At 39.8% G+C, this 27984-nt stretch overlaps 1 protein-coding gene across 4 annotated transcripts; it reads right to left on the reverse strand.

The window, feature by feature from the left end:
- Positions 1–1633: 1633 nt before the first annotated feature.
- Positions 1634–27305, reverse strand: nap1l1 (nucleosome assembly protein 1-like 1). Of its 4 annotated transcripts, none has more exons than XM_086146851.1 (16): positions 27161–27305; positions 18598–18636; positions 17698–17786; positions 15637–15739; positions 13048–13189; positions 12115–12195; positions 11559–11687; positions 11294–11365; positions 11075–11214; positions 10189–10334; positions 10058–10077; positions 9610–9732; positions 8004–8036; positions 7865–7915; positions 5081–5117; positions 1634–3396 (listed from the first exon to the last, which is right to left on the reverse strand). In XM_086146851.1, the coding sequence occupies exons 2-15, from the start codon at positions 18612–18614 to the stop codon at positions 5112–5114; spliced, it is 1152 nt and encodes a 383-aa protein (XP_086002977.1). In that variant the 5' UTR covers positions 18615–18636; positions 27161–27305; the 3' UTR covers positions 1634–3396; positions 5081–5111. The 4 variants fall into 4 exon arrangements, with proteins under 4 accessions (XP_086002977.1, XP_086002976.1, XP_086002975.1 ...); XM_086146850.1 differs by having other exon boundaries at positions 12103–12195; positions 27161–27303; XM_086146849.1 differs by lacking the exon at positions 5081–5117.
- Positions 27306–27984: the final 679 nt, after the last annotated feature.

The following is a 27984-nucleotide window of genomic DNA, read 5'->3' on the forward strand; positions in this document are numbered from 1 at the left end:
CACACACACACACACACACACACACACACACACACACACACACACACACACACACACACACACACACACACACACACACACACACACTCCCTCTCTCTCTTCACAGCTTATTATCTGTTTGTCTCGTAAAATAACCGAGGGATCAGGCGGAGGTTCCCGACTCGTCACGCCGAGGGCGGTGATTGCCAGGGCCTTTAAAATGTTCAATTGTATGATTAAATATATATATATATATATATATATATATATATTATATTAAGACACACAAAAAAAAAACACAAATTGTCTCATATGGGAACAATGAGTTTACTGTGTAATATATAGTAGTAAGACTGTGCTGTTTAAGGGGTTATTTTTGGCACCCTGTACAAAGAGACACGATCTGCATCCTGTGTGTTCTGTTAAAGACTTTGGATGGGTTACTCAGTTGTGTCCCCAAAGTGATTTTTGTTTGTAGTGCCATACATGAAGTACTGTTAGCTGTTACAGCTGTTTTTTCCCCCAAAATGATGCCACTTTGTCTCAAAGCAGATTAGTCTGCTTGTTTGCGTATCAGATATGGCATCATGAAAATAAATAGGGAACATGCATTGTCATTCCTAATGAGAAAATCAAGATTCTAATAAGATTATACATAGGACACTTTTGAATATTGAATAGGACGTGCATTTAATCATCCTACAATGGTGAAATTTCAACAGTCTTCCAAAATAGACCCCATTAATTACATTATAGTTTTTCTCCATTGAAAATAAATTGACAAGTTCAGAAGGTTTTGTGATAATTGCCCAGTGCGGCCTCTTGGAGCAAAGGTCAACCTCATGACATCAATGATGGCAGGACTCAGTCAAGATAAAGCCCATGTAGTCGAGTGTCGTCGACAACCAATTCGGCTCATTGGTAGAACGGATTGAAAGGCCGTCATTAACATTAGCTTTCATCTGCTTTTTCCTTTGACGTGTCCAAGATAAAGCTGGCTACATATGTGAGCAATTCATTTTTATGCTACATTATGTCCCTACTTAAGAGTAATCTACTTTCCACTGACTTCCGCTTATCTCTGAGGTTCTTAACTAGTGGTCTGTATAAGAAACTTTCAAATACACTATCCAGAGCAGATTGGAATCTGGGTCACACTTTAGTTGGGTTTTAAACAACTGAGCTAAATGGCTTTTCCCTCTTGGAAGGGGCCACAAGTCATTTGCTGAACTTAAATATTCCAACTTCAGCGACATCACGGGGACGGGGATGTTACCTGAGTATTTGTACTTGCAATATTTTGCCATTCGGACCTGGATACCATGATGATGCACATCAACAAAAAAGGCTCAGCACAGAAGAGGGGCTTGACTATCAAGACTTTTTACACTAAACCAACATTTTTAATAACTTTCTTTACTGAACCCAGTTCAGTGTGGCTTCCCCGTCCCGACAGGGACTTCTAAAACATTGCTGGCAGGTCATCGGAGAACACTTCACGTGATGCCATTGCACCCTCTGCTGGTTCAAGGCAAACTTTCAAACTTGAAAGAGTCAGCAATTTTCTCCCAGAAACGTTTGGTTTTGCCATTATAATCTTAAAAACTACAAACATGGAAGGAAAAGTGATACAAAAGGAGTCAACAATATCACACATGTTTAACCAATTTATTCATGACCATACACATATAGTTATTGAGTACACTAGGATTTTTGTAACATAGCATTTTGCCTTGACAACAGCTGCTCAGAGGGACCCTACAAGAAAAGCGGCCATGTCCTTTTCCAATGACCATTGCGACTACCTGATGTGTGAGAAGTACCCTTGTTCTTCACTGTGGACATGATGCCCGACACAACCAACACTTTAGAAAAAGGCATGAACGGACTAGGAAGGAGACCAGCTACGCTGTTTCCCCTCCTGACATTTTTTAAGTATTGCTCTGACATGACGCTTTTGAGACATTCTGGGTACAAAGAGGGTGGGGTGGGTAGGGAGGAGGGCGGTAGGTCATTGGCCACATTATAGCCTTGTCACTCTTTCCCTCTCGTCTTTCACAGTGATAAACATGAACGAGAGCTCAGGGGGCTGGGCTGAGGTCACCTGGTCATTCACAATAGGTAACACAAGAGGTAAGTGATGAGCGGGAATGGGGGAGGGGGGTAAATGCTTTTTGAGTAGGACACCAATGATAACCAACTACAAAATCTGGTCCGTCCGTCCCCCCCAATGTCCACCTGGCTAACCACCTTAATCCTGCCCCTGTGAAGCCTCTGCCATTTGCACCTTGCCTAATAATAAAGGTAATGCACTTGAAAACCAGATAGCACAAGTTGAACTCTCCACAGAGCGAGGGTACAGCAACCTGCCTCCTTCTGCTCTGGCAGGGGGCCCCTCAAACAAAGTGCTGCTCACGAGAAATACTCAGCTTAACGATGACAGGACGCGACTGGTACACAACACACGAGGTACAAAGTGCTATAGAAAAGACAACAGCCACGCAACTGGCAGCCTGCGAGGAGCCTGAAGCACAAGGTGGCCACCAAGCGAAACCCTTCCGAGGGAGTTCTCCGGAACCTTTCTTACCAGACAATCGTGAGCCACCCGTGTGAAGTACAAACACCTCCGTTGATCAGTGTGTTGAGGAGTTGGTCCAGTTTGACAGATTCACCGATGGTGCCAGCCAGTCTGCTTACTGGAATGTATTGAGAGTGGGGAAAATAGTTGAGCGCAGGAAGTGACAACAATGCCTGGTCCCGCGCTCACCAAGATAAGATACAAATGAAATAGACACCTGGCTGCAGGTCACCCATTTCTCCTCTCATCAGCAGAGATGGAAATGCTACAGTTTTAACAAGTGCTAAAGGCCCTGCAAAGGATTAAAAAGAGGAAAACAAACAAAAAAAAGAATCATCTCTAACAACCACAACTGACCAACTTGGAGTTTTAACAGGAGGAAGGAGGGATTATAAAGTCATCATGCCGCGATGCAGTCTAAACCACAGCTGTTGTCTAAGAGCAAATACAACAAAAGACTTCACAAGAACCCAAACTAGTTTAGCAGTGAAGAAACAAGATCATGCTTTTTGAGGGAGATTTTTTTTTCCAGTATTCTATCTATTGTACAGAGAAGGGAAAAACAGGTCTAGTAAAATACTATGTATATTGAGCAATGCTCCCAGTATATTACCATGGGTTTTTGTAACAAAAATCTTGAAACTTTTTTTTTTTGTTGTTTTCAAATTCTCTACCAAGAAAAATACAAAACATTATAAGGCGGTAAGTAACTATTTTTTTTTTATATTTTTTTTTTCCCATCTTTAAAAGTAAGAAGCTGTTAACAGTGCAGTTGATCCTCAAGGCAGCCAGGCCAGGCTTCACTGCTGCTTGCACTCAGCTGGGGGGGCTGCATCCTTCTGCAAGTAAATCACAGGGATGGTGTACGTTACATAAAACTGCAAAGACACCCACCCACCACTGCAAGTCAAACCAACAGTGGAGAGACAACCAAACCACCTCAAAAAACTCAAAAGTTTAATAAGGAGAGCTAATTTTTAAGTGTTCATGTCTGGACCTTGGAGCAGGATAATACAGTTGACAGGAATGTGTCTGATGAAGATGAGATTTCTGGTTGATTTCAGACACATCCCAATGAATCCTGTTCAGTTTTTGCATAAATTTCATAAGTACATGTGACTGGTGATGTTTGTGGAGGGTGATTTTCTAACAGTCTCATGAACCCAGTTAAATTCCACATCTCGCCCTGAGCTCCAGGGCTGAATGCAGCCATTTATTCCGTGTAGACTTCACGGTGATGTAAATACTTTACTCTGCTTGTGTAAAAATTTCTGTCAAGACATGGAAGCTGTAGCCACAGTTGGATACAGTGGCATCCCTATCCTGGATTAGTCTATTCAATAATCTCGAACAAAACACTTTCGGCGCCAATTCCTATATTACCTAAAATATGTTTTTGCCCCAACTCCCGCCCTTATAGAGAATACTAACAAGAAAAATTGTCATATTTGATTGAATCAGTTATACTCTGGTCCATGCCCTAAGAGCATTTGGAGGAAGGCCTTGAAGCAATTAGTGCAGGAGAACAAATGATCACTGAAGTGAACCCCAAGTTATAGAGTTTAAAATCAATTGCCAAATCAAAGAAAGTAGATAAGGGCGGAATAGTGCACAGAAATGTAAATAACACTCAATCATAGTTGGGATCCATCCAGCGGAATTTAGACGACAACGGCAGACTGCAGCTGTTTGGGCTGCATTTTGCCACTCAGAGACTGAGCTCATTTCTGCTTCTATTCCATTCAGATGCTTTTCAACTCAAGACTTTTTTGCTTTTTTTTTCTTCTTTTCAAGTGAAGTGATTTAATGCTTCACTGAGATACATGTCTGATTAAAAAAACATGAGGTAACACATGCTTCAACATGATAAAAGGCTAGATGTTTGACAGATTAGTGTATATCTGCTGCGATGTATATTTTGGACATAAACAGATTCTTATTGCAAATAATGAAATAAACAGCTATAAAAAAAAAAAAAAATCAACAATTGAGCCTTATTGATAATATGCCAACAATTAGTTGTCTTTTCAAAATAAAGCATGAGGCCATTAGGTTATGTAAAAAAGCAGGTCTACATGGAACAAAGGCAGCTGAAAAGAACAAGACAAATTAGGGATGACTGAATCAATGTTTTAAATGGGTATTGAAACATACATAAACAAGGCACAGAACACGACATTTATGGCGGAACAAATCCTCATCCTGGCAAACTACTGGTGGACAAAGAAGGGGGAGGAGAGAGACAGGGCTGGACTAAGTTCAACATACAGAATGATACATGAGCAAATGCGGAGTTCACTATGGGTTAAAGTAAAAAAAACAAAAACACCAACAAACAAACCAGTGTGTTAGACAAGTAATAATTGTGCAGCACAGCAGCAGGAGGGGTGTGCTCACGTATGGGGTGCAGAAGCTGATGTAGGACAGCGGGGAAATAAAGGAAAGCCAAAACCAGAGGTGAAAGGGCAGGGGGAGGGCAGAAATGTGATGGTAGTAAGCTGACAAATCACAAGCTGTACCTACCAGGATAGGGTTATTTTTCTACTGTCACCACTTAAACCTAGTGAGGAAAAATTTAAAGAGTAGCTGACAAAATATGCCAAAAGTGACTGGAGATGAAACATTAATGAATTGGAGGAAAAAAAAATAATAAAAGCAAAAACTAGCAGAATATAGAATGTCAAAGACATTTTTGTTCAGCAAAGCAGCAGCAGAGGTCATGCTAGTTTGTGTGTCACATTTAAAACTTACAATAAAAAAAAAAAGTAAACTCAAGCAACATTATTTAACTTAAGACCTAACCCGGTGATTGTGTAGCACACTGGAGGTGTGGACTGGTGCCAACAGTTGCTCTAAATTATAATTCATGTGCAATTTGCAAGGGATATTTACATGTATGTGCTTAGGGTTTACAAGGCTATGGGTCAGATCCACTGCATGATTTGTGTCCAACTAAACTTTGATCCTAAATTTTTCCAAACCAACTAAAAGTTAACTGAACTGATTTAATTATAGATACCGAGCAGCATACAGTAAGTGAAATTAGTGATGTTCTGAGATGAGTGATCGCTGGTGAAGGAAATGGTGTAGTAAGAGAGAAACAGTTGTTGGACTTGTGGTAACATTAGCTCAAGAACCTAAGGGTGGAACCTGAAGACAAAGTGGCATACAAGCTTGGCAAGCTAAAGAAAGCTTGGCATCCAGACACGTTAATCAGAAAAAAAAAAATCCTGCCAAAGACAGATGTCTGTAACTCCATCCCCATAAGCAGGCTTGGGATCTATTTACACCACCTGCAGAATAATAACTGGCTCACACCCAGGCTTGTGTCAGTGTGGAAGGACATGGAATCAGGAATATGAATGGGACCTCAGATGACAGGAGTCAGAATAGAGGTATTTATCGTAGTTGTGCCGTGGAAATACAGAACTGTGAATGCATAATGGCTTTCACGTTGCTGCACAGTCACTGTTCTAATGAGCACCACACTGCAGGAATGTTCCCCCCAAAAATAAAATACTTGTAAAAAAAAAGCACATGTAGCAGCATCTAACGATGTGAACCAACACTGGCAAAATAAGAAAATAATTGCAATCTGAAATCAAGAGTCACTGGATTGAAGGTGCAAAAACAGCAGTTTTTACTTGTAATTTACTCAAGAGACTGCTTTCATTCAACAAAATGGATTGCTTTCATAACTTTAGCTAAGAGGCAAGGGGAAAGCCGGTGTTAGTTGATCATATCGTCATGTGACTGTGCGTGCACATTGAGCTGCGATGATAGATTGCAAGACTGATCACTCAGTTTAGGCAGGACGGGATAGGGCAAATCATACATGCATATTTAATTCATGCACATGTGAAGTTTGAGGATTTCCCTCATTTGAAATGCTTGTGAAGATAGAAAAGCTATGTGGCATCATTAATAAATAAACTGTCAGCCTCTTGTCACACCTCCAGCATCCACACTGGGATGCAACACTGAATACATTTTGGTCGCTCCTCTTTGTACCGAATTTTACAGTCTAAATGCCAATTTATCTCATTCTTTGATGATTGACTATATCTGGGTGTTTATTGACACCAGTGAACCCAAAACCCATTAGAAGAAATGAAATGCTAGAAAAACAGATTTTCCAAATTCTTAGAAGTCCTGAAACAAATCCTACCGAAAACCTTGAATCTTTTCACATTTTAGGGTCATCCTAAAACATATTCACAGAGGGAAGGGCTTATAAAAGTTTGAGTACAACTTAAAAGTCATGACTAACTCAGCTGAGACTAACGGTTAAATCAAATTAAAGTTTAACATAAAAAACTGTCCAAATTACAGGATGGCAAAAGAAAACAAAAAAAAAAAATTCAAATTGCCTAAGAGATTATAAAGGTTTTTGTTACCAGTAGTTCTTTCGTAATTTCTGAACGATAAGCCGCAACTTTTTTCATTTAAACAACGATGCGGCTATTATATGGATTTTTTGTGTGTGTGGGGGGGCTAACATGCTTCACGCCGCTAAAGCATTTATCCTTGTCATATTGGACTGATGAAAGGACCAGGAAATTCTGAGTCTGTTCAACTCAGACACCGAAGACAACTTTGACGATTTTAGTTTGAAGGAGGAAGCCAATGATAGCCATCAACTTGCCAGTGTGGCTTATATTGAGGTGCACTCTCAATAGTCTGGAAATTATGGTAATCTAATTTGTGTTTTAATTATTTAGTTATTTGGAGTCGAAATAAATCTTTATTTGGGAAGCAAAAGAAGTCATACTGTCCAAAAGGAATGAGGAAGAATTGTGTTCTCCCTACTTTTAGACATGACTGTACTGTTGTGCAGTACATGTAGACGTGCAGAATTTTGAACTGTGGTCATTGAGCCCACGATCAGTTAAAAGTGACAACGACATTCAGTTTAGGTTTGGGCTATTATAATTTGCAAAATGAAAGTTCAGTTACAAGTCAAAGACAATGAAGAGGAAAAAGAAAAGTTTTGCTTTAATCTGGTCAAGTCAAAATAAGTTACAAAAAAAAAAAAAAAAAGCTGAAGCAAACCAAAAGCTGGTGTACAATGAATTGTATTTGACAGTATGTATTCTGTATGTTGAATTGGCCAAAACTGCTCTTAACTACATGGAACTCAAGACCCCCAGAAAGGTATTATGTGCACTTAACATTTCATGATGTGTTTAAGTTCCTCAGACTAAACCTCAACAGCTTGTTAAGAATCAAGTGCAAAAGCTAAAAAATGCTGACTGAGTGGTTTCTCAGAGTTGGGGGATAAGTGCACATGAGTAGAGAACTGCTCACCTTGGGATCATAGTCTGGGTCATTTTCTTCATCAGCCTCCTCTTCACCTTCCTGAACATACAACAGAGCTCATGTTACAATTCAACACTTGGCAGTTACGCCTCGGCAATATTTACATTGTCAGGAGACGGGGCATTACCTCATCATCCGCCTCTTCTCCCTCTTCATCATACTGAAAAACACAAACACACACACACACAATATTAATGGGAGGAAAAAAGGTCAGTTCACACCATCTGCTACTGACTGCTATTCCATGCAGTTCACTTGGATACTACACGCAGTTCTCTGGTGCATCTGCCATTGAGGACACACGACGTCCAAACTTTGTTAGTTAGCTTTTATGATTGTGCCACAGGGTGTCTGCCCACTGTATTGTACCGATACCACAACAGCAAAAAATGCTGAGCTCATCCTTTAAGCAGAGATGGTCCTTCTTGAGGATATTAATCTATTGATACAGGTAGATGAGCAGTAATCGAACTACAGTGGGAAAGAAATTTGGATATTTTGAGTCAGTTTTTTCTTCTTGCAGCTTTCAGATTCAAAATTAAGAGCAATTTAAAGACCAAGTACCCCAATTTCTGAACTATATACTGGTACCTTTTCACACACTTTGAACACTGTAGCTTAAAGCAATGATGCGGCTAATTTATGGATTTTTTGGAGGGCTAACGAGGCTTCATGCCGCCAAAAGATTTAGCCTTGTAACTTCAGACCAATGAAATTACCGTGAAATTCCGATGCTGTTAAATTTTGCCATTGAAGAACTGAACGCTTTAAGTGCACAGGAGGAAGACAGGATAGCAATCAGCTGGAGCAGGACAAAGCGGGGATAGAAAATGGATGGATGCATACTTTCCCTTGTGTTATTTATTAATATTTTTCATTAGCCGTGTTACAGGTACTATTCAGGAAAAAGCATTTCCAGTACCCATTTGTGGATGTTACCAGTATGTATTTAATTAAAAAATTAACATCAAGTTTAACAAAAGTGTAACATCTTCCTGTGTAAATCGCTCATGTTACAATGCTGACAACTGCAACCTATAGACAAGTGCAGCCTATATATGTACAATTTAGTGAGTTATTTTTAGCTGGTGCGGCTTATATTCAGGTGCACTCAATAGTCTGGCAATTACAGTATATTAATGAATGAATTTGAAGAAAAAGGCAATTGTAAGCAGTGAAAGTCGGGCCAAGCTTTAAAACTCAGCTAATAATAAAACTACCAATAAACAAATGTGTTGGGCTCTGAGCTGTATACTGTTCAACAGTAGTAGGCTAAATAATGCTCTCTCGCTGGATAGTGTCTGAGAAGCTAGTCGCTAGTTTGGGAAAGTTTGTTTTTCCCCCTTAATTTTTGAAGTAGAACAGTCTCTTCAAATCCACAGTGCTGTAATTAAATCAACTGATGGATTATCAAAAAAACGATGAAATATTGCAAGGTCGATTCTCAGCTGGGGAGGGGATTAGTGTTTAGAACAAATGAGTACTAAAGCAAGCAGGGGACACTGATTACTGGTGCCTGGTTAATGACAAGTGTGAGGTGGTGGTGATGGGATGGGGGATTCTAATGAGACCTCTGCTGTCAAAAGAGCAGGACAAATGCAAATTGTTGCTGATAACTAACGCTTGGTAGATGCTGTGGGACTGATTGGTACTGGGCACATTCCAATCACACTGTCCCATCTTGGCTCATCTTTGAAGTATTGAGATTAAAAAGTTGAGATGCTTGCACTCACGTCGTCATCGTCATCCTCAATGGCCTCTCCTGTGAAGTAGAGCACGGCCCGAGGTACAATACGCTCTCTGATGAAGTGACCGATTTCAAAGTCAGCGGCCAGAATTGCCTCAGAGTCATCGTCCTGAAGACAGAAACCTCTTAGAACTTGCACATGCAAAATTCAGTCACACTTACCATGACAGCATGAAGAACTTGCTATAATCCACTTGGGATGTTCAACTCATGGCATTTCATGAAATAACTTTAGTTATTATGAGATGACCTTGAGTTCCTCTTTGTTTTGCCAACATTAGTCTGAGTGAACACTCATTTATGAGCATTTTTTTCTTCCAAAGTGGTTTAAATTACTGTATCCATTGATTGTAGTGGATCATAAAATTATAAAATGAAAAAACAAGTCAGACATTTTTCCATGTGGATGGAAAGGACATTTTTTAAAAACTTACCAAATCTCCATTTTCAGGGACTGTAAATAGAGCAGAGAAGATCTGAGTAAACACATTTCAAGACAGCAAACAAACTGGCAAACATTTGTTTGACACCATTTATTCCTACTATCATGGGCACGGGTCCATACCCTCTGGTGGGGTGAAGAAATTGAAGAAGGAGTCATTGGGAACTGTTTTGGTGACCGTCCTGACTGTGCCACGACCCTTGTGCTTCTGTTTCTTTTTGATTGTTTTCAACGTGACATTCTTGCCCTTTGTCCAGTCAATTGCACAACTGTAGTTGGACAGCAATAAAGGTAATGTTGGACATATATTAGAAGTTGAAATGTACTTTCGGTTTATAATGAATTGAAATGGAAAGGTGGCTGGTATTATCATCCATCAATCAGAAAATATAGGGCTAAAATAAGAAACGTCGGTTATATTAAATACCATTTTAAATTATATTCAATGTCAAGTCTTTTCTCAAGCATTATCTAATCTATGCTGGTAATTCTTTCAACAGTAGTTCTCACCATTAGAGGCACCTGCATGGTGTAACATTTCCATACGGGACGTGATTACCCTCACTCAACTTCACAACAAGAAGCAAAGAAATCAAATTTATCAAATTAACTTCTCTACAAATGCAGACATTCAGGAGTGTCCTGGATCATTTGTAAATATTTGAGTATGGTCCAGGAAGTAGCCTCAGCTGAAGCAGAGGAACTTTTTCAAGCCGTCAACACTTGTCATGTTGTACTGATCTGCTGCTGAGGTTTTGTTTGCTGCCCTCATAAAATGTGGCACTGCTGATTAAAATGGACAGGCTGTAGCCGCAATAACCACCGGGCCCAAAATAAAGGTAAGGGTCGAAAAGAATTGACACTCTTAGTTGGAAAAAAAACAGACATTAATTAAACTGAACCGAGAAGCTTAGGTCCCTATCATTCACATTTAAGATAGTCATGCAAACACTTGAATTTATTTTAAGATATCAGTTTCCTAGTTTCAATGGCACTTAGCTGTACTCACCCCGTGCAACACATGATCTCTGGTCCATCAAAGGAAAAGGGGTCACTCTCATCTGGCTCTGATTTCATCTTATAGGTTTTTGTCAAGACTGTGTTTGTGAAGAAGTCGTTGGGCTCGAAGTGGAACTCTAACGTGAAGCTCTGCGGAAGATCAAACTGCTATTACTGGACAGAATGATTAAAAAGGAGAAGAGAGGAGCTTTGTGTCGAAGTAACTCACCATGGGCTGTCCTGGATCTGAAAATTTCACTTTGATATCTTGTAAATGTTTAAGGATAGGTTCATCATGCTCCTGTGAATGGGGGAAAAAAAACAATGACATAGAACCAAGGTATAGCATGAAACAAGGTATAGCACAGGATTCTGTGGTTTGTCACCAATATACCAATAGATGGCAGCAAAGTCTGTTTTTTAAGCCACTGAGATCACAGAAGTCTGTGACCTATTTCTTGAAGCCCCTCCAGCATTGGTCTGAATGAATGTACCTGCAGCATGTCACTGAGCAGGTCCACATTCTTGAAAACTGTTAACCAGAACTCAGGGATGCCTTTAGGGTCCTCTTTCTCCTCATCCTTCTTTTCTTCTTCTAATTTGGCTTTCTCTTTCATTTCATCCTGAGCAAGGAGAGATATTCTTTTCAAAATGAAGCTCGCTCAACATTTCACATGCCAAGAAAAAAAAAAGGGTCCCTCATACAAAATCCAAAGATTCAAGCAAAAATGAGGGGTAGACGCAAAAATATGGGGGGGGGGGGGGGGTGGGCACTGAAGCACTATATTCCCAGCAGAGATACAGATAAGCTGCTTAAGATCACAGCTAACTTCATCAAGCATGACTTTCAGAGCAAACAGAAAATCCAATCATGATAAAAATGTCCAACATCTTGGTTTTAATATTAGCTGCATGCAGTGGTTCAGTTACGGAAAGGACTGGCCATTTCCTTGTGGTTAAGAAGACAAGGCTACATGCATTTAAGACGGGATGTGTTTTTAGTTAGGTGTGACATGCAGGTGTATACGTCACCTGTACCTGCTTACTTACTGTCAGCTCTTCCTCTTCATCTGCCTTCCATTCACATTCCTCATCTGTGGGCTCATAAGCTGCTTTCACTATGTCACTTCTCTGTAGACAGGGAAATAAATTGTTAGTTTGGACCTCTGGCGTCCCAGCAGTGCACATTTCCTATGATCAGGTGTTTACAGTATAAATGATACAACAAAAAGTAAGTATTTTTGTGGGTTGGGACTGGCAGTAAAAGGACAGCCTGTTCAATCCAAATTACCCTACCCTCAGTGTCATCCAAAAAAAAAAAAAAAAGTTCTAACGCAACGTCAGTAACCTTGAAACCGTGAGGGTTGCCTTTTTTGTTTTTAGACACCAGGGCTCATCAGGATTCAAGGGAAATGTTAACATGCTGGGTGAGGCAGGGATATGGATCTGGTGATGTTTTGATCCCGCAATCTACTAGACTGGACATTTTAATCCTGCTGAGTCATGAGTGCAAACATAGTCTAACAATTTAACCACTACAACCAGACAACACGGCCTTATCAAAATATTGAAACTTATTGAAACTATTCAATAATTTGAAGCCTAAAGGAGCACAGAACATATACATAGTATAAGCTGTGTAGTAACAGATTCAAAGCTGAAAAGACAGTTGCCTTAAAACATTTGTGAATGTCATGTATATATTTAAGTCTAGTTATATTAGAAATCAGTAGCATCCTCTTTATGATGGGAAGTGTTCTTTGAAGAGGTCTGTAACAATGTGAAATTACACAAAAAAAAAAAAAGGTAGACAAAGGCCACAAAAATGGAGCCTCAAGTGTTCAACAGATCAAATATCGATCAGCAAACGCAGGAACTTCTCAAGCAGTATTATGGAGAATCATTATGTAGCTTCCATTTACTAAAGTCAAAGTGCAGGGAAAAAACAGAGCTGTAGAAATAAATCAGAGGTCTACGACATACTTTGTCGAAGAGAGGCTGGTAGAGGGCGGCGTACTTTCTCTCCAGTTCATGTACTTCTTCGTAGAACTTTGCCTCAATATGACCGCATTTAACCTGCAGGTTCTTCAGGGCATTAACACGCCTCTTCACAACCTTTGGTAAACTGTGGGATAACAAATGTCAAGAAAATTAGGCAAAATTATGGCATATTCATTTTAAAGGCAACTCTGAATGTGTGTGTGTGTGTGTGTGTGTGTGTACTGCAATTTCCATATTTTAAGACCGGGGAAAAAATAATACGAAAATTAATAAAAAAAAACAAAACAAAAAAAAAACACAGAACCACCTATAAATGACAGCGAAACTCAAATTTTTGGTCTCTCTTTAAGAAGACATGAAAATAAAGATCTCAGATGAGACTAAGTCTCCATACTCAATGGTGCTGAATCTTTCAATCCTTAAGCTTAACAGGATTTTGTAGGCTAAGAGGCAGCTCTTAAAAGCACACTACCTTTCAGTAAAATCCTTATATAAATACCAAAAGTGATCATTTTTAATCGACGGCCTTATAAAACTTCAACTAGCATAACAATTTTTTAAAGGTGAACAAAATAAAATGAAAATGAGGTATAGCCTGTGGTGACTTACAACACTATATATATCCTGAAATGGGAGGTAGAGCAAGTGATGAAAGAAGTAATTTTGGTCACATTTTGTTTTTGGTTGGATATTTTCCCTTCAGTTCTTGACAGCAGAAATCCAGCATCGGCCAGAAAGATAACTAAAAATCACAATTTTTCTACTGTGCTTAACACTGCACAGCCATTAAACCACCATTATCAGTCACGAAAAGCACTAATATTTCAAAAGGTGACACGATATGAGGCATGCTTATATGGTGGTTTATTGCAACCAAAAGTGTTGTGTGTTTGAATGGCAATTTGCATTCAGGGAACTGTTTCCAGTTGCCACTTATGAATGTCTTCCACCGATAAAATATTGTTTTATCACCGAAGCCTACTTGGTCATCCATTAGCTGATTATTGAGCAGTGATTTTAAGAAGTGCAGGGGGCAGGAAATGAGAACTGTAGGGAGGCTTGTCAACCCTCTGCTGGATGGTAAATTAAAGTCCTGCATTGTCCTGACAGGGGAATACACATCTGGCACTGACTGCTTTGAGGATGTTTGGTGGGTGGAGTGATAACTGCCTTACACTTGACAAGCTGATGAAAAAGCTGCTTGCCGTCACAACCCCGCAACAAAGAATGTTGCAACAGCATCTAAAAACAATGGGCTCCACATCAATATTCCAAAATTTAAAGCAAAAAAATGCTGCAATTGTTATTTGGGCTCCTAAGGTCAACGCCTTAATATCTGCGACTGAGACATGTTGATTGAATGAACAATGGTTGTAAGACCATTTTAGTAAATCCAAACGTGAAAAAATCAATTACCTAGAAGTGACTAAATCTCTTTTGAAGAGAAATATCCAAATGTATATTTTGTAACTTTCTACATCATTCTTTCAGGTTCTTTTTTATGAATGATATTGTAACATCTGGAGAAAAAATGCAATAACAGGATGATATAATTTGTTGACAGGCAATTTTTCACGAGTGCAAATAAGCAGTTGGAAATGTTTTGACTCTCCATATTGAGTAACGGGTATGTATAGTGCACATGATTTTTGTGTCATTAGGACAAAACCATTAGTTGTTGAAAGGAAGTGGATCTTTCGCATAAACAACAACTTTACTCATGCCATTTGCCTCTACATCTGAGGGCAAAGAAGCACCAAAACGAAGTTTAGATTAACAGAAAGACACCATGAAATTCAACGAACACAAACGATGAGGACTGCAGACCCCCTAACTCAAACATGTCTGCACATTTCACCAGCTGAATTCTTTCATAGAATGACAGATTAATTGAGCACTTGTCCATAAGTCACGGTACACTTATCTTGAACTGCAGTTGTCAAGCTACTTTTCAAACAAATACTCAATAGGGAAAAAATCCCAAACATCAAACTGGGTTAAGACTCCTCAACTGAATGAATTGACCATGGGTCGATTTAATTCAACTTAATGACCACTCACCAAACAGATGCTATAGCATTATGCATTGTTTGCTCCCAAGGATGCCTTTTTACCGCTGATACCTAACACAGGATAAATTAATCCATAATCGCAGTCAGAGCATCCTACAGCAGGGGGTCTCCTTGGAAACATTATGACACTATTCAGGGCTACATTTAGTTGACTTTTCTGACCGTTGTTTGACATTTGTGCTCAAATTCCATCTTAGCGCACTGTAAGACTACCAGAAACCAAACACAGAAAGTGCACGTCTGTTTCAATTACAATTACTAGGTTAAGGATGGAAACAACGAGAGCAGCACTTCTTATTTTGCATCGATAAGAGACAGCAGTGTGCGCAAAGACACTGCACTGCTTTGTTATGACATATCACATGTATACTCTTGACTGATAAATAATTGTGTCAAATATTATCTTTTTACAGAGTCACTGTGAAAGACAATCTTTGGGGTTTCCATCCTGAAAAGAATTTAGAGGGCATGCTTTTTAAGACAATGTATAAGATTTCACCTTTCTATGTATCCTGACGGTGAACCGTTCAGGCCATCAAGCCTCTCCTGTAGCGCAGCCAGGATCTGTGGATTCTGCATCATCTGCACAGTCAGCTGACGAGCTGTGGACACGATAATACACAGCCCATGAGATAAAGATAAGCAGACTGATCAGGTCAAGAGAAGGATGCGAATACTCCGCTCATGCAAACCTCAAGTTAGAAATTAGATTCATGTCTTCTCTAAGTATATAAAGGTGTGTATGGGATCAAGGTAGTCTAACCTCCCCCAAAACAGGAAGATGGCCTTACACATTTACAACACAGCAATCATGTTTAAGAAAAAAGGCTTCTTAATAGCATGATTTACAGTTATTTTAGTTCAATGTCACTTTCAATCTGTATAACGAAAGTACATTTGCCAAGCTTGTCTGTCATGTCACTTTCAAATAAATTGCTAAACTAAATAACCTTTCATTACAGCACCACAACAATGCCTCCATTCATTTATTCATTTGCAGGTGCAGTTTGGGTTTTTTTTGTGAAGTGATAAGACACAAGTCAACAGTCTGCAAAAATGTGAAAGTTAGGATTACACACCTGTGCAGAATTGGGACAGATAAGAATCTGATGTGTCTATTTGAATGCTAGGACCTAGATCCAAATACAAAAAGACATAAAGGGCCTGTTTGCAGCAGTATATGCAAGACTAGATCAACAGACTGCACAGCTGGCTTTTGACAACCCATAAACACTGATGTAGCAAGCATTCAAGAAAGACTGGTGTCATACCTTTTATAAAATATGCAGTATTTTTTTGTTATTATGGCACACAGAGAAACAGACTGACCTCTAACCACTCACTTGTATTATGTGATTATGGACTGATCTTTTGGGATCAAAGTAACAAGTTACACGGAATGGGTGAGAGCAGCCAGGCACTATGGAATAGACAGGGATTTTCCAGTATTTATGAATGTGTGTGGGGAACAGATGAGGTAAAGTCATTACTAGGGTTCATATTTTCAATGTAGCCAATTATAAAGCATTCCCTTTGTGCAACCAGACAGGTGACAGATGGTACAATTAGAGTGGCCAACACATTGCTTGCACCTATCAAAGCTTAGACACATCAGTGCTGGCAGAAGGGAAGATTAAAGATGGTGAAAGTCACTTGAAGTCTGTCCTAGGCATTTTGCTTGTAATGTGTTACCATCAAGCACAGATCAACAGTCCAAAACCCAGCTTCTAGTCAAAGAAATTCATCTATGACTGACTAGGTCATATAAAGTCATTTGCTGAATGTTCAAATACAGGATGCTTGAAAAGATAAATTGCAGATGTCAAATATTAAAGTGGCAGGTGAACATATAAAGAAAGTCAATATGCAAAATATCAGTCTTACCATAACCCCTGTTCTAATTTTACAGGGTCGGATTTTAAAATGTCCTTTACCATTTAATAATAGATTTTACATGGGAAGAAAGAGAAAAAGTGGCACAAGCCGTGATTTGTTAATTTTTGATGAGTTAGCTTTATGAATTAAAGGTTAATGACTTTGCACTACATGTTAACATTGGCCAAATTTAATTGTATTACTTTGTATCACTTATCCTCCATCAGCATCAAGACCTTATGTAGGGCGTTTCCTCAGAGTGGTTGCTCGAACATATCACTCACAGGCAGCCACAACCAGCCTTTCATTAAGTCTGCCTTTAAAAACTATTCACATGTGCTAAAATTTGACAAAGCTATACTTTCACCTATATCTATCCAAAATAAGCAAAAGTTGGCCTAGTAAAGGAAACAGTCTCAATTTTTAATGAAGAACATCAAATAAACAGCATCAAGAGCCTAAAATAAAAACAGATTACTGTGTTTCAGCTCTAACAGTTCAAAACCATGTCATGCAAATAATTTGACTCAGTTTAAATACCAAGCAGCGGCAGAGTGAGTTCACGGTTGTTGTACTCCTTGGATGACTGCCTTCTATAAACCGTGCTGAAGACAAATTTGTTCGAACAACTGTGATTCCAGTGGGCTAAAAACCTGTACAGCGGCTTTTTAGCAGCAAGGTATACCTTTGCTGTTTTCATCTTCTCCCGTCTCCTCTTCCTCTACTTCCTCCACATCCTCCATATCTGCCGGGTCCATCTCAGCTTGGTCTTTGCTGCTCAGGGAGACAGAGGAGGTGGATGGCATTAGGGAAGGTCAGCCAATACACAAACACTTTAGTCTGTTTATCACTGCACGGGCCTAACAGTAGCCACCATCTACTGACACTTCTAAGTGGCAGCTACAAGCTTGTTTGGCCACCCGGCAAGCTACTACAGCCAAATTATACTCCTTGGAAAAGACATACTTGTCTGGCCAAAATGGAGAAAATAAATGTGGATATTTGATGATTTAATTCTACTCTGGAGATGCAACATACAGGAGGCAGTAAGGGCAGAGAAGGGTTTAGCTGAGTCACATTTCCAATCAATACAATTTTTTAAACCATGGAATGCAGGGTAGTTCTAGAAAAACAGTTGTTTTAAATATATGATGTTGTGCCAAGCACTAAAACGCCCGACTTTAAGATGCAGTGCAGGAATACTGAACACTACAACAGCTTCATCTGCATGCTATCACAAACTGATGGTATGCAGTACGACAGGGAAGAATGAATAAATAATCAATGACCAAAAGTGCCTGTATGAGAAGGGAGGCATTCATTTGCTGTGATACGTCTGGCATGGTTAAGAGTCAGTACAAAAATGCAACCTGAACCTGGGTGTGGCATCTTGGACGACAGCGAACTAAGCCAATAACAGTCTAAACCCCCCTGGAGGGAAAGCCTGCTGCACTGCCATCTATGGGTCCAAACTCATCATGCAGCACTTCTCGCTACATCCCGTTGAGTGTCTACTGTGCTTAGGCCAGATCATCAATACTGTGTTACAGGCTACATTCTTGATTAAGTGGACACAATTACTTACTTGTCAATGTCTGCCATCTTAGCTGAGTCTCAAGTGATTCTAAAGAAAAAGAGAAACTGAGTTTAGAAATACAAGACAGATACCATTTTTACCTTTTGTTCCACTTTAAACATTAAACCTAATGAAGAGACTATAGAAAGGACATGGTACAGAAGATGTGACTGTAGTCAAAGTTAACATCTGACAGTTGGGTTGAATAATAGATATGTCAAATAGCCAGAATCAGTCTTCTATTGAATATTGAACTGACCAGCATATATCATACCATAATCAAGCATATCTTAATTTCAAATGCACAATGCTCATAAATATAAATCACAGCAATAACAGTCAATTCAAATCCTATAAGCCTTTTATAAGATAATATACAGGAAAGGGTACTTTTAATTCTGACATTTTTTGTAGAAATTCAAATATTTACCCCAAATCTTGCAACTATACCAATGCTGAGAATTTGAAGACCATGTGGACAGTATGGACACACTGAATGCTGTACTGGGCTGCTTTTATAAGCTGTTGGGCTAATTAAGTCACTCAGACCATACAACCTGCCTGACATAGTCAAGTCTTACACATTTCATATCTAGCATGTGTACACACCATTATCACAGCAACCCAGTGAGATTGACTACTAATGTTTTAAGACACCAATCAGTTATTTCAAAAGGGACTGTAGAACACTCGATCACAAAAGGTTTGATTGTAGATTCAATGATATTTGCCTGCTGCCTGAAACAGTCCCTAGTAACACAATTTACAGAACGACTATAAAGTACATACAGTGGGGAGAACAAGTATTTGATTTACTGCGGATTTTTCAGCTTTTCCGGCTTGCAAAGCACATAGGTCTGTAATTTTTTAATCATAGGTACTCTTCATCTGTGAGTGACTGAATCTAAAACACGATCCAGAAAACCCCATTGAATTACTTCTAAGTAATTAATTTGCATATTATTGCACCAACCAACCAGTAAGAATTGCAGCCCTCAAAGACCTATTAGTCCTTCTTTGAGAAGCCCCCCCTGTTCTCCACTCATTACCTGCATTAACTGCACCAGTTTGAACTCGTTGCCTGCATAAAAGACACTTGTCTAAACAAACAAACAAACAAACTCCAACCTCTACACAATAGTCAAGGCCAGAGAGCTGTGTAAGGACATCAGGGATAAAATTGTAGACCTGCACAAAGCTGGGATGGGCAACAGGACAATAGGCAAGAAGCTTGGTGAGAAGGCAACAGCTCTTGGCACAATTCTGAGAAAATGAAAGAAGTTCAAGATGACTGTTTATCTGTCGGTCCGGGGGACCATGCAAGATCTTACCTCGCAGGCCATCAATGATCATGAGGAACGTGAGGGATCAGCCCAGAACTACACGGCTGGACATGGTAAATGACCAGAAGAGATTTGGGACCTCAGTTAAAGACAACCATTGGTAACACACTACGCCAGTCATGGATTAAAATCCTGCAGCGCGCGCAAGGTCCCCTGCTCAAGCCAGCATATGTCTGAAGTTTGCCAATGGCCCTCTGGATGATCAAAAGGAGAAATGGAAGAAGGTCAAGTGGTCTGATGAGACGAAAATTGAGCTTTTTGGTCTAAACCCCACTTGTGGTGTTTGGAGTACGAAGAATAATGAGTACAACCCCAAAAACACCATCCGAACTGTGAAGGATGGCAGTGGAAACATCATTCTTCGGGGATGCTTTTCAGCAAAGGGGACAGGACGACTGCACTGTATTGAGGGGAGGATGGATGGGGCCATGTATCACAAGAATTTGGCCAACAACCTCCTTCCCTCAGTAAGAGCCTTGAAGATGTGTCACGGCTGAATCTTCCAGCATGACAACAACACACAGCGAGGGCAACTAAGGAGTAGCTCCGTAAGAAGCATCTCAAGGTCCTAGAGTCGCCTAGCCAGTCTCCAGATCTGAACTCAATAAAAAAATCTTTTGAGGGAGCTGAAAGTCTACATTGCCCAGAGACTCCCCTGAAACCTGAAGGATCTGGAGAACATCCATATGGAGGAATGGGCCAAAATCCCTACTGCTGTGTAATTATTTTGGAAACTGTGTCACATAAAAGGTACAAATTCTCCAGCCACCAGTATAACCTGCCAATACATATGTTACTGGCAAAACTGATTAACACCTTGAAGGACAGGGTTGCTAGAGGCATTTTTATGCTATAACATGATTGTAACGTTATGTAATGATTGTAATGTTTTGCAATGAAGGTTTACATTCACACACGCTGTATTAGTAAATTGGGTTGTTGAATAGTTGCATAAAAAAACATATATGATTGTGGGTTATCGTCATTTTGGCACGTGGAGATTTTCAAATTTCTGGCACCTCATTTCCAACTGTGTCCAATAGGAAATGCAAATCTTCTGTGCCCAATCAAACTACCATTGATCCTCAAAACCTTATTGGTCACTTGAAAATAAATAAACAAATAAAATAAGTAAATGCCAAAGTAGCAAATGTACATTATAATTGTCAAGAAAGAATAATGAATGAGAAACATCTGTCTTTGTCAAGTTTTAAGCCTTTTCAAATTTGGTGGTTGCTTTGACTTCAGTCATTGAAATGATATTCATTCAAGAAATGTAAAAAAAATGATACTATAAAAGAAAATTGTGATTCAGTCACACTTCTTGAACAACCATGATGTGCAACAGCAGCACTGAGCCTCAAAGTACTTACTTCCAGGTAAGGAATGTTTTCACCTTTTGAAACTTTTACTTGTGATTTGTACAAATTTCCAGTCCGAGACGCTTTTACCGATGACAAGCAAACAATGGGTAATAGCATGTTTGTGCATGTACTGTAATCTGCTGTTATATAATTTCTTGATTTAAAATACAAGACCTTGAAAGTGTCACTAGAATTTGCAGAAAATAGTCAGGTCACTTTTAATAATAATTTATCCTTTATTGATCCCAGGGGGAAATTCACACTCTGCAATTAACCCATCATGGATGAACCATGAGCAGTTGGCTGCCGTCCACCAGCACCAGGGGAGCAGTTGGGGGTTCAGTGTCTTGCTCAACAACACTTCGACACACTAGGAGGAGCCTGGAATAAAACCAGAAATGTCTGGTTCAAGACACAATTGCTCTACCGCTAACACACCTTTTACGAGACAATGCTACAACTATGCATTACCATGAGAAAATATCCAATCCTAATGCGCAGATACCATTTTTTTTATAAAAATTTCAGATTTTTGACGATAAAAAACTATCGAAATACATTTTGCCAGAAATCACTGAACAATAAAGTCCCCGAATTTTCCTGTAATTCCTTGTGTGTTCAAATGTTTACACAAGTTTCTTCATATTTTCCAGTTAGGGAATCTACTGTTCAATGAAAGTCAGACAAAAAACATGTTTAAATTAATGTAGGAGGTATTCTGACAATAGCAACATACAAAATATATCATTGGCCCTAGGTGCAGCGGAGGTCAACTCAAAGACAGGTGAGGAGTTTTCCTGCAGAGATAAATGTATTCTTTGAATATTCTGGGTATTTGAGTTTATTGTTAATTATTACCCCCATATTAGACTTATGACTTCTATGCCATTGAAATGACCCACAAGTCTTGAGTTTTTAGTGTGAAAGCCTGGGTGTGTGTAGGTTAGCCCTAAACCTATTGTAACCTTTGCACCAAATGAGAATCAGATATACCCTATTAATTCTGGAGGAAAATGTACCTTAAATGTACCTAATTTATTATTGAGGCTAAATGTTTCACAGCTTCAATAAGGTGTAAGTTAAGCATGAAACGCTACTGTATTGTTAATAGACTTTCCCAACGAAACAAGGCTTTAGGGTGGAGCACTATTCCTTACTTGGACAATCTCTGTGAAAGGCACTATTGAGACAACAGATCAAAACCTGGAAGTTCTTACAGTGTCTAAATCTTACAATCTCCGCAGTGGCTGTCATTAAATCGTAAAGCCTTCTTGTGTGCTGTTGTGGAGAGGAGAGAAAACTTGCTTTGTAAGTAGATCAGGACCACAAGGGCAGCTCGTTGGAGAAACAGATTGTCAATACAGGTACCAGAACGGATAAATCTCTGTTGACTTTGGCCATTATGGAAAACAACGGTGTAATTTGTCCTTCTTGAGCATCGAATCATTTGGTCATAGATGAAAAGCCACCAGGTGAAAATAATAGCCCTGGTCTAAAGGGTGGGATAGTTCAACTACATCACATATTATGAAAGGAAGGGCAAAACATTATCTATACAATCCAATCCATAACTTATGCAAATTATCCTTTTTTAACCACAGAGGGCAAAATGTTTATTATATAATACATCCATACTTAAAACTAGTTTGTTCTCCAGTTAATACTTATTGGGGTGGCATTTAATATAGGTCTAATCCATTGCAAGTCATACATTGAGAGGTCCCATAAAGTAGTAACATCTTAAAATTAGAAGCCCCCTAAATGCTTATTTCTCGAAACAAAAACGACTGCTGTGTTTCCCTTCTCCCAACAGGAAGTTATCAGACTGCCAGGTAAAGCTGAGCAGGTTCTCTAAAACTGTGCTTGACTTTCACTATAATAAGGCTAAATGAGATATGTGTAGTGCATTGATCTTTCCATTTGTGCCACTTGTAATTTGCTGTAGTTTATTCTACTGTAATATTGCCGCTTGCACCAGTCATCTTGTCATCACCCTAAGCTGGCTCCCAAGGCCCACAACCATGAACATATGGACAGATATATTTTCATATAGGAGTAGTAGATACCACCTAAATAAACAGTCCAGATTTAAAGAAAAGAACGGAGTGAAAGAATGACAGACTTTCACTCCAATTGAAAATGCTAAAATATTTGTTTTCTACTAATTTGCATATGAAAATTGATATCCAGTTGCATAAAATTATGCCACATCCGATGCCCCTCACACACCCAAGATGTTCAGCATCTACATGACTGATGTTCAACAGACAATCATGGTTCTATAGTTCTAGTTGAACAAAAGGAACTACATTGTTCTTTGAGTTTTGTACAGTGATTTGCTAACAATAAAGTGGGAAAAAAGTTGGGTAAGTTAGATAACCCAGTTTGTATGAAATACCTAATGTATTGAAATCGCAGCATTAATTTTGTTTTTTTTTTCCAATTAATTAACCTCAGTCATAGCCGCAAATCAAATTAACTGACTGAAAATCTAGATACGCTTCTCTTAGCAAAAGGAGATCCTCATACACCCCCATACCAAAAGTATATTCTTCTCACTGCTCACAGATACAGAAACTAGAGTAGCATCACATTTTAAGTGATATGATAGTGAATTTAAACTATACTAAGCTGGCAACTTTTTTAAAAATTGCACTCAAACTTTTACGACTCAGTCTCAAAAGTTTCTCAATAACCAAGACTATTTTTTCTAAATACTTATACCTAATTCAGCAGATTCACTTGAGATCAACAGAGGAAACTTAATGTGGATTTTTTATCAATATGCGCAGGTTCGCAACAAGCTGCTTTATTAAACATTGAACAAATGATGATTCACCAACTAAGGCAGTATTCAAAATAGTCGTCCGCCTTATCCAACCACCACACCATCATCAGTTAAGCTGCAGAAATGCATATAACTCCTTCACAAGTTGTAGGCAAAGCTAGGTGTGAACTAATCAATTTAGAGTAAGTGCTACTGTACAAACTGTGATGACACATTTCTAAATTGCCAAAAGCATTGATTTATAGTCCCAAAAATGTATCAGTTGTTGTTGGGCGGTGTATAAACTGATGCAATATATTAGCTTTATACCCATGTTTAGGGCACCATTCCTTTTGGCCATGATCAAAAACACATTCAGGCTGTCATAATATGTTAGCACCTTAGGTTTTTTTGGTTTTTTTACTAAGTAAAGCTAATTCCATGATTGCTTAGTCACTTTCAAAATATTAAGGTTTGACCCTCAAGCAGTCTTTGTCAGCCTTAGTGCTAAAACTCTCCATTGGCTTTGAGTCACAGTAATAGTTGGCTTTAAGTGATGAGATACAGGTAGGAGAACTTGAACATGACAACAGTCACCAGAAGAAAAGCTTGATTAATCTTATAAATAGGGGGTGTCTTCTGGAAAAAGCTGATTGCAGGCAATGACATAATACAGTTTGCATCCCCTTTATAACATCACAGCTTCCCTTTACACAAGGGGACTCCCTTCCCTCAGACAGACTGCTCCCACCATGTCTCATCATAGCTTGCACTGCCCCAGTGGTATGTGTGTGTGTGTGTGTGTGTGTGCGTGTGCGTGTGTGAGGGGATTCCTGTTAGTCTGCTTCCCTGCTTCCCCTTTGTGACATCACAAGTTCTCCTTTCAGACTTTGAGACCCCCCCATTACAATTTTAGATGCGTTTCTCAATTTGTACTCACCTAGTACTATTATAATGATACACAGGATAATCTAACAGTTATAATCTAAACATGCAACGCAGAACGTTTTAACTGAACAGGGAATTCTCAACTGTCCTCTAAAATTCAGTCACTTGACACTCTAGTCTTGATTTCACAGACATTACTATTACTTTTTCACAATTGTCTCAACTAAACATTAATCTACATTCCTGTTGATTTTACTATACAAGTTTGCACACGCCACTACTGCTGCCCTTCGTTAAATAATTTGGTGGATTGAAACTGACCAGCACCTTATTCAGAATGTTGCCTATAAACAAGCTCAAAATAGCACTATCATTCTCAATGAGAACAGGTAAACCTCCAGAATTACACTTCCTGTACCCTGGCTGACAGAAAATCCCCCTCCAAAAAATCAAAGCTATTCACCAAAGCAAACATCAGATCGACAAAACCTAAACACTGAAATGCAGCTTGTGCAAAAAGGTGCATTTCACAAAGTGCAAATTTTGCACTTCTCATTGTAGGGCACGGTAGCTCATCTATATTGGGATACTACAGTTTGAGCTGGGGCTTTACCACCAGAACAAAAACCCAGAACAAATTTATGTTAACAGGTAGGGAATAGATTGAGATTGTATGTATTTTGACTTTTCTATATAGGACATTTCGAATGGGGAGAACTGTTATTTGCCAGGGAAAACAACTAAATGAGTTCCACCTGAGCATGGAATAATAGTGCAAAGTACATATGCTCAATATGCCTCCATAACACTGAGTGTAAGATGACACCCATAGCAAGACATCTTGCAGACTCTACAAATAACAAATTATTGATGGCAAAGTACTTCAAAAAGCTCTTAGCCAGCTTAGTGAACATTTTTCCAATCTACTCAAAAATGAGATGACTGCTTTTTCTTGACAATTAAGGAAGACCTGCAAACTGAAAGACAACTTAGGCCAACCAGCTGTGCTACAGAAGAGGGCTCAAATATTTCATTGAATGTGGTCCATAGGAAGAATTACAGATACATATAGCATGTGAAATTGTGTCAGTTAAAATTGGTGTTTAAGAATGTATATCCACTACTTTCCGAACATCCGTAATTGACCGTGCCATGCGAGTATGACTAGGTGAAACCGTGTGGGAGAATAGCACTGACAAAACGGAACGATAGACAAATAGAGTGAGTTCTAAACCCATTATTTTATACATTTGACTTAAAAGATCTATTGACACGAAACTGGTCAAAAGTGGTGCAGTTGACTGACGCGAGCTTTTTCTGGCTCTTTCTTCTAATCCTGCCCCGCGACCACGTGTTGCATGCCCAGGGTGGCAAGCCATCAATGACGGACAAAGCCTCTGGTGGGAGAGTCTGCCTGCTTCCGGAAGCCGCATGTTTCAACTTCTTCAACGACGAGTAAAAATCCGACCTGTCGAAACGTCAACCGAACAGCCAAAGGTCAACCTGTTCCCTTCTGTCCTGCTTAGCCAGTTAAGAGGCTAACTTTAGCCGGCCTGCCCGGTATTGTCACTGTACAACATTGCCGAGTCCGGCTCGCTGCGCTAGCTGCTGCTCCGCTAGCTTGATGCGCACTACTCGGTCTGAGCAAGTGGGAGGACCAGCTCCGGCAGACACGGCGCTGTCTGCCTGGAAATATGGGCCAGTTTGGAAGTGTTGCAAACGTTTCTGTACAGTGTTTGACCCCCACCCCCATGTCTAATAATAATCTCGTAAGACGGGTTCGACCGAGCACCGTGTGACGCGTACCTTGAAGCCGGAGTTCACTAGTTCCACGCCCTGGATACCACCCTCCAAAAAAATAAGGTCAACTCCGAATATACAAGACACGTGTCAACAAATGTCGAAAACCTCCGACGATGACGGTGAATGTTAAACGTCGACGTGTTTCGACCGTTGCAACAGTCAACAGAGGACAAGTGAAAACGGGATTGTGGGGTGTTTTTTTTTAATCATGTGGAACGTTCTCACATCATGGAGGAGCGAGTCTCAATGGCTGCGGCCACTGTCTGACTACACTAGCATTAGCAGAGATCTGCCGTTCACCACTGACGCTGCTTTATTCACTTGACAAGATGTCGATTTTACTTCCGAAACGTCGCGTAACGTGTCGGGCGTCGCCTCCGAGGCCGCAACCGGGCTCCATCTCTTACCTTCTCAGTGTAGTCGGAGGGTGGACTGGAGAAGCAGTGGTGCGCAGTGTAGCGGTCCGGGAGAGGAAAAAGACTCCGCTCTGATGGCGGTAAAAGGGAGAGCGAGATCCCGCCGCCTGCGCTCATATACATCCGACGTCATCGCGTAAACCAGCAGTCGCCGTGGCAACGCTGCGTAATGGGAGGGGCGGAGATGAAGGTTCCCCCTTGGGGGCAACTCAATGGACGCCAACCGCCTTAGAATGACATCCGAAGAGAAAGGAGAAATCTACACCAGCGGGCAGGGTGCATTGGATTTTCATCATCATCATCATCATCATCATCATCATCATCATCGTCATCATCATCATCATCATCTACTGTCCCTGTCTCATTTTTGTAATCAATTTTCTCGTTCACGCCGTGTGTTTCCTCCACAGCAATCTCCCCGCCGTGTTCTCCATCACCCTCCTCACCGTCATGATATCCAAAACATTTTTCATCTGCAGCAGCAGGAGCAACATCAGCAACCACACTATCATGGTGGTCCTCATTCTGCCACAAGCTGTGGCCTTGTGGTCTCGTAACCCTGTTTTAAACCTCAGTGTGTCCTTTGCAAAAATCAAGAGTTGTCTAAGAACCGTTGGCTTTTCTTGAAGTCACTTTGTCCCTATTTTCTCAACTTGTTTAATGTGCAGATGCAGATGTTCGGCCAACGTCATTGTTGTCTTTTTTTTTGTCAATTTGCTGATGTCAGAAAATTAAAACGGAAAAAGAAATGGGTATGAATTATTTAAAAACTGTCCAAAACACATTTTAAGAGGAGTTTCTTCTTCCTACTCCTC

Source organism: Fistularia commersonii, chromosome 5 (assembly GCF_037954325.1).
Source record: "Fistularia commersonii isolate RoL2024-O1a breed Wild chromosome 5, RoL_Fcom_v1.0, whole genome shotgun sequence".
Classification (NCBI taxonomy): domain Eukaryota; kingdom Metazoa; phylum Chordata; class Actinopteri; order Syngnathiformes; family Fistulariidae; genus Fistularia; species Fistularia commersonii.

Coding starts and splice junctions, on each gene's coding strand:
- nap1l1 (XM_086146848.1), bottom strand. Junction 10,078..10,188: donor TTTCTTCACCCCACCAGAGG/GTATGGACCCGT, acceptor CTCTATTTACAG/TCCCTGAAAATGGAGATTTG. Junction 3,397..7,864: donor ACCCAGACTATGATCCCAAG/GTGAGCAGTTCT, acceptor ATTTACTTGCAG/AAGGATGCAGCCCCCCCAGC.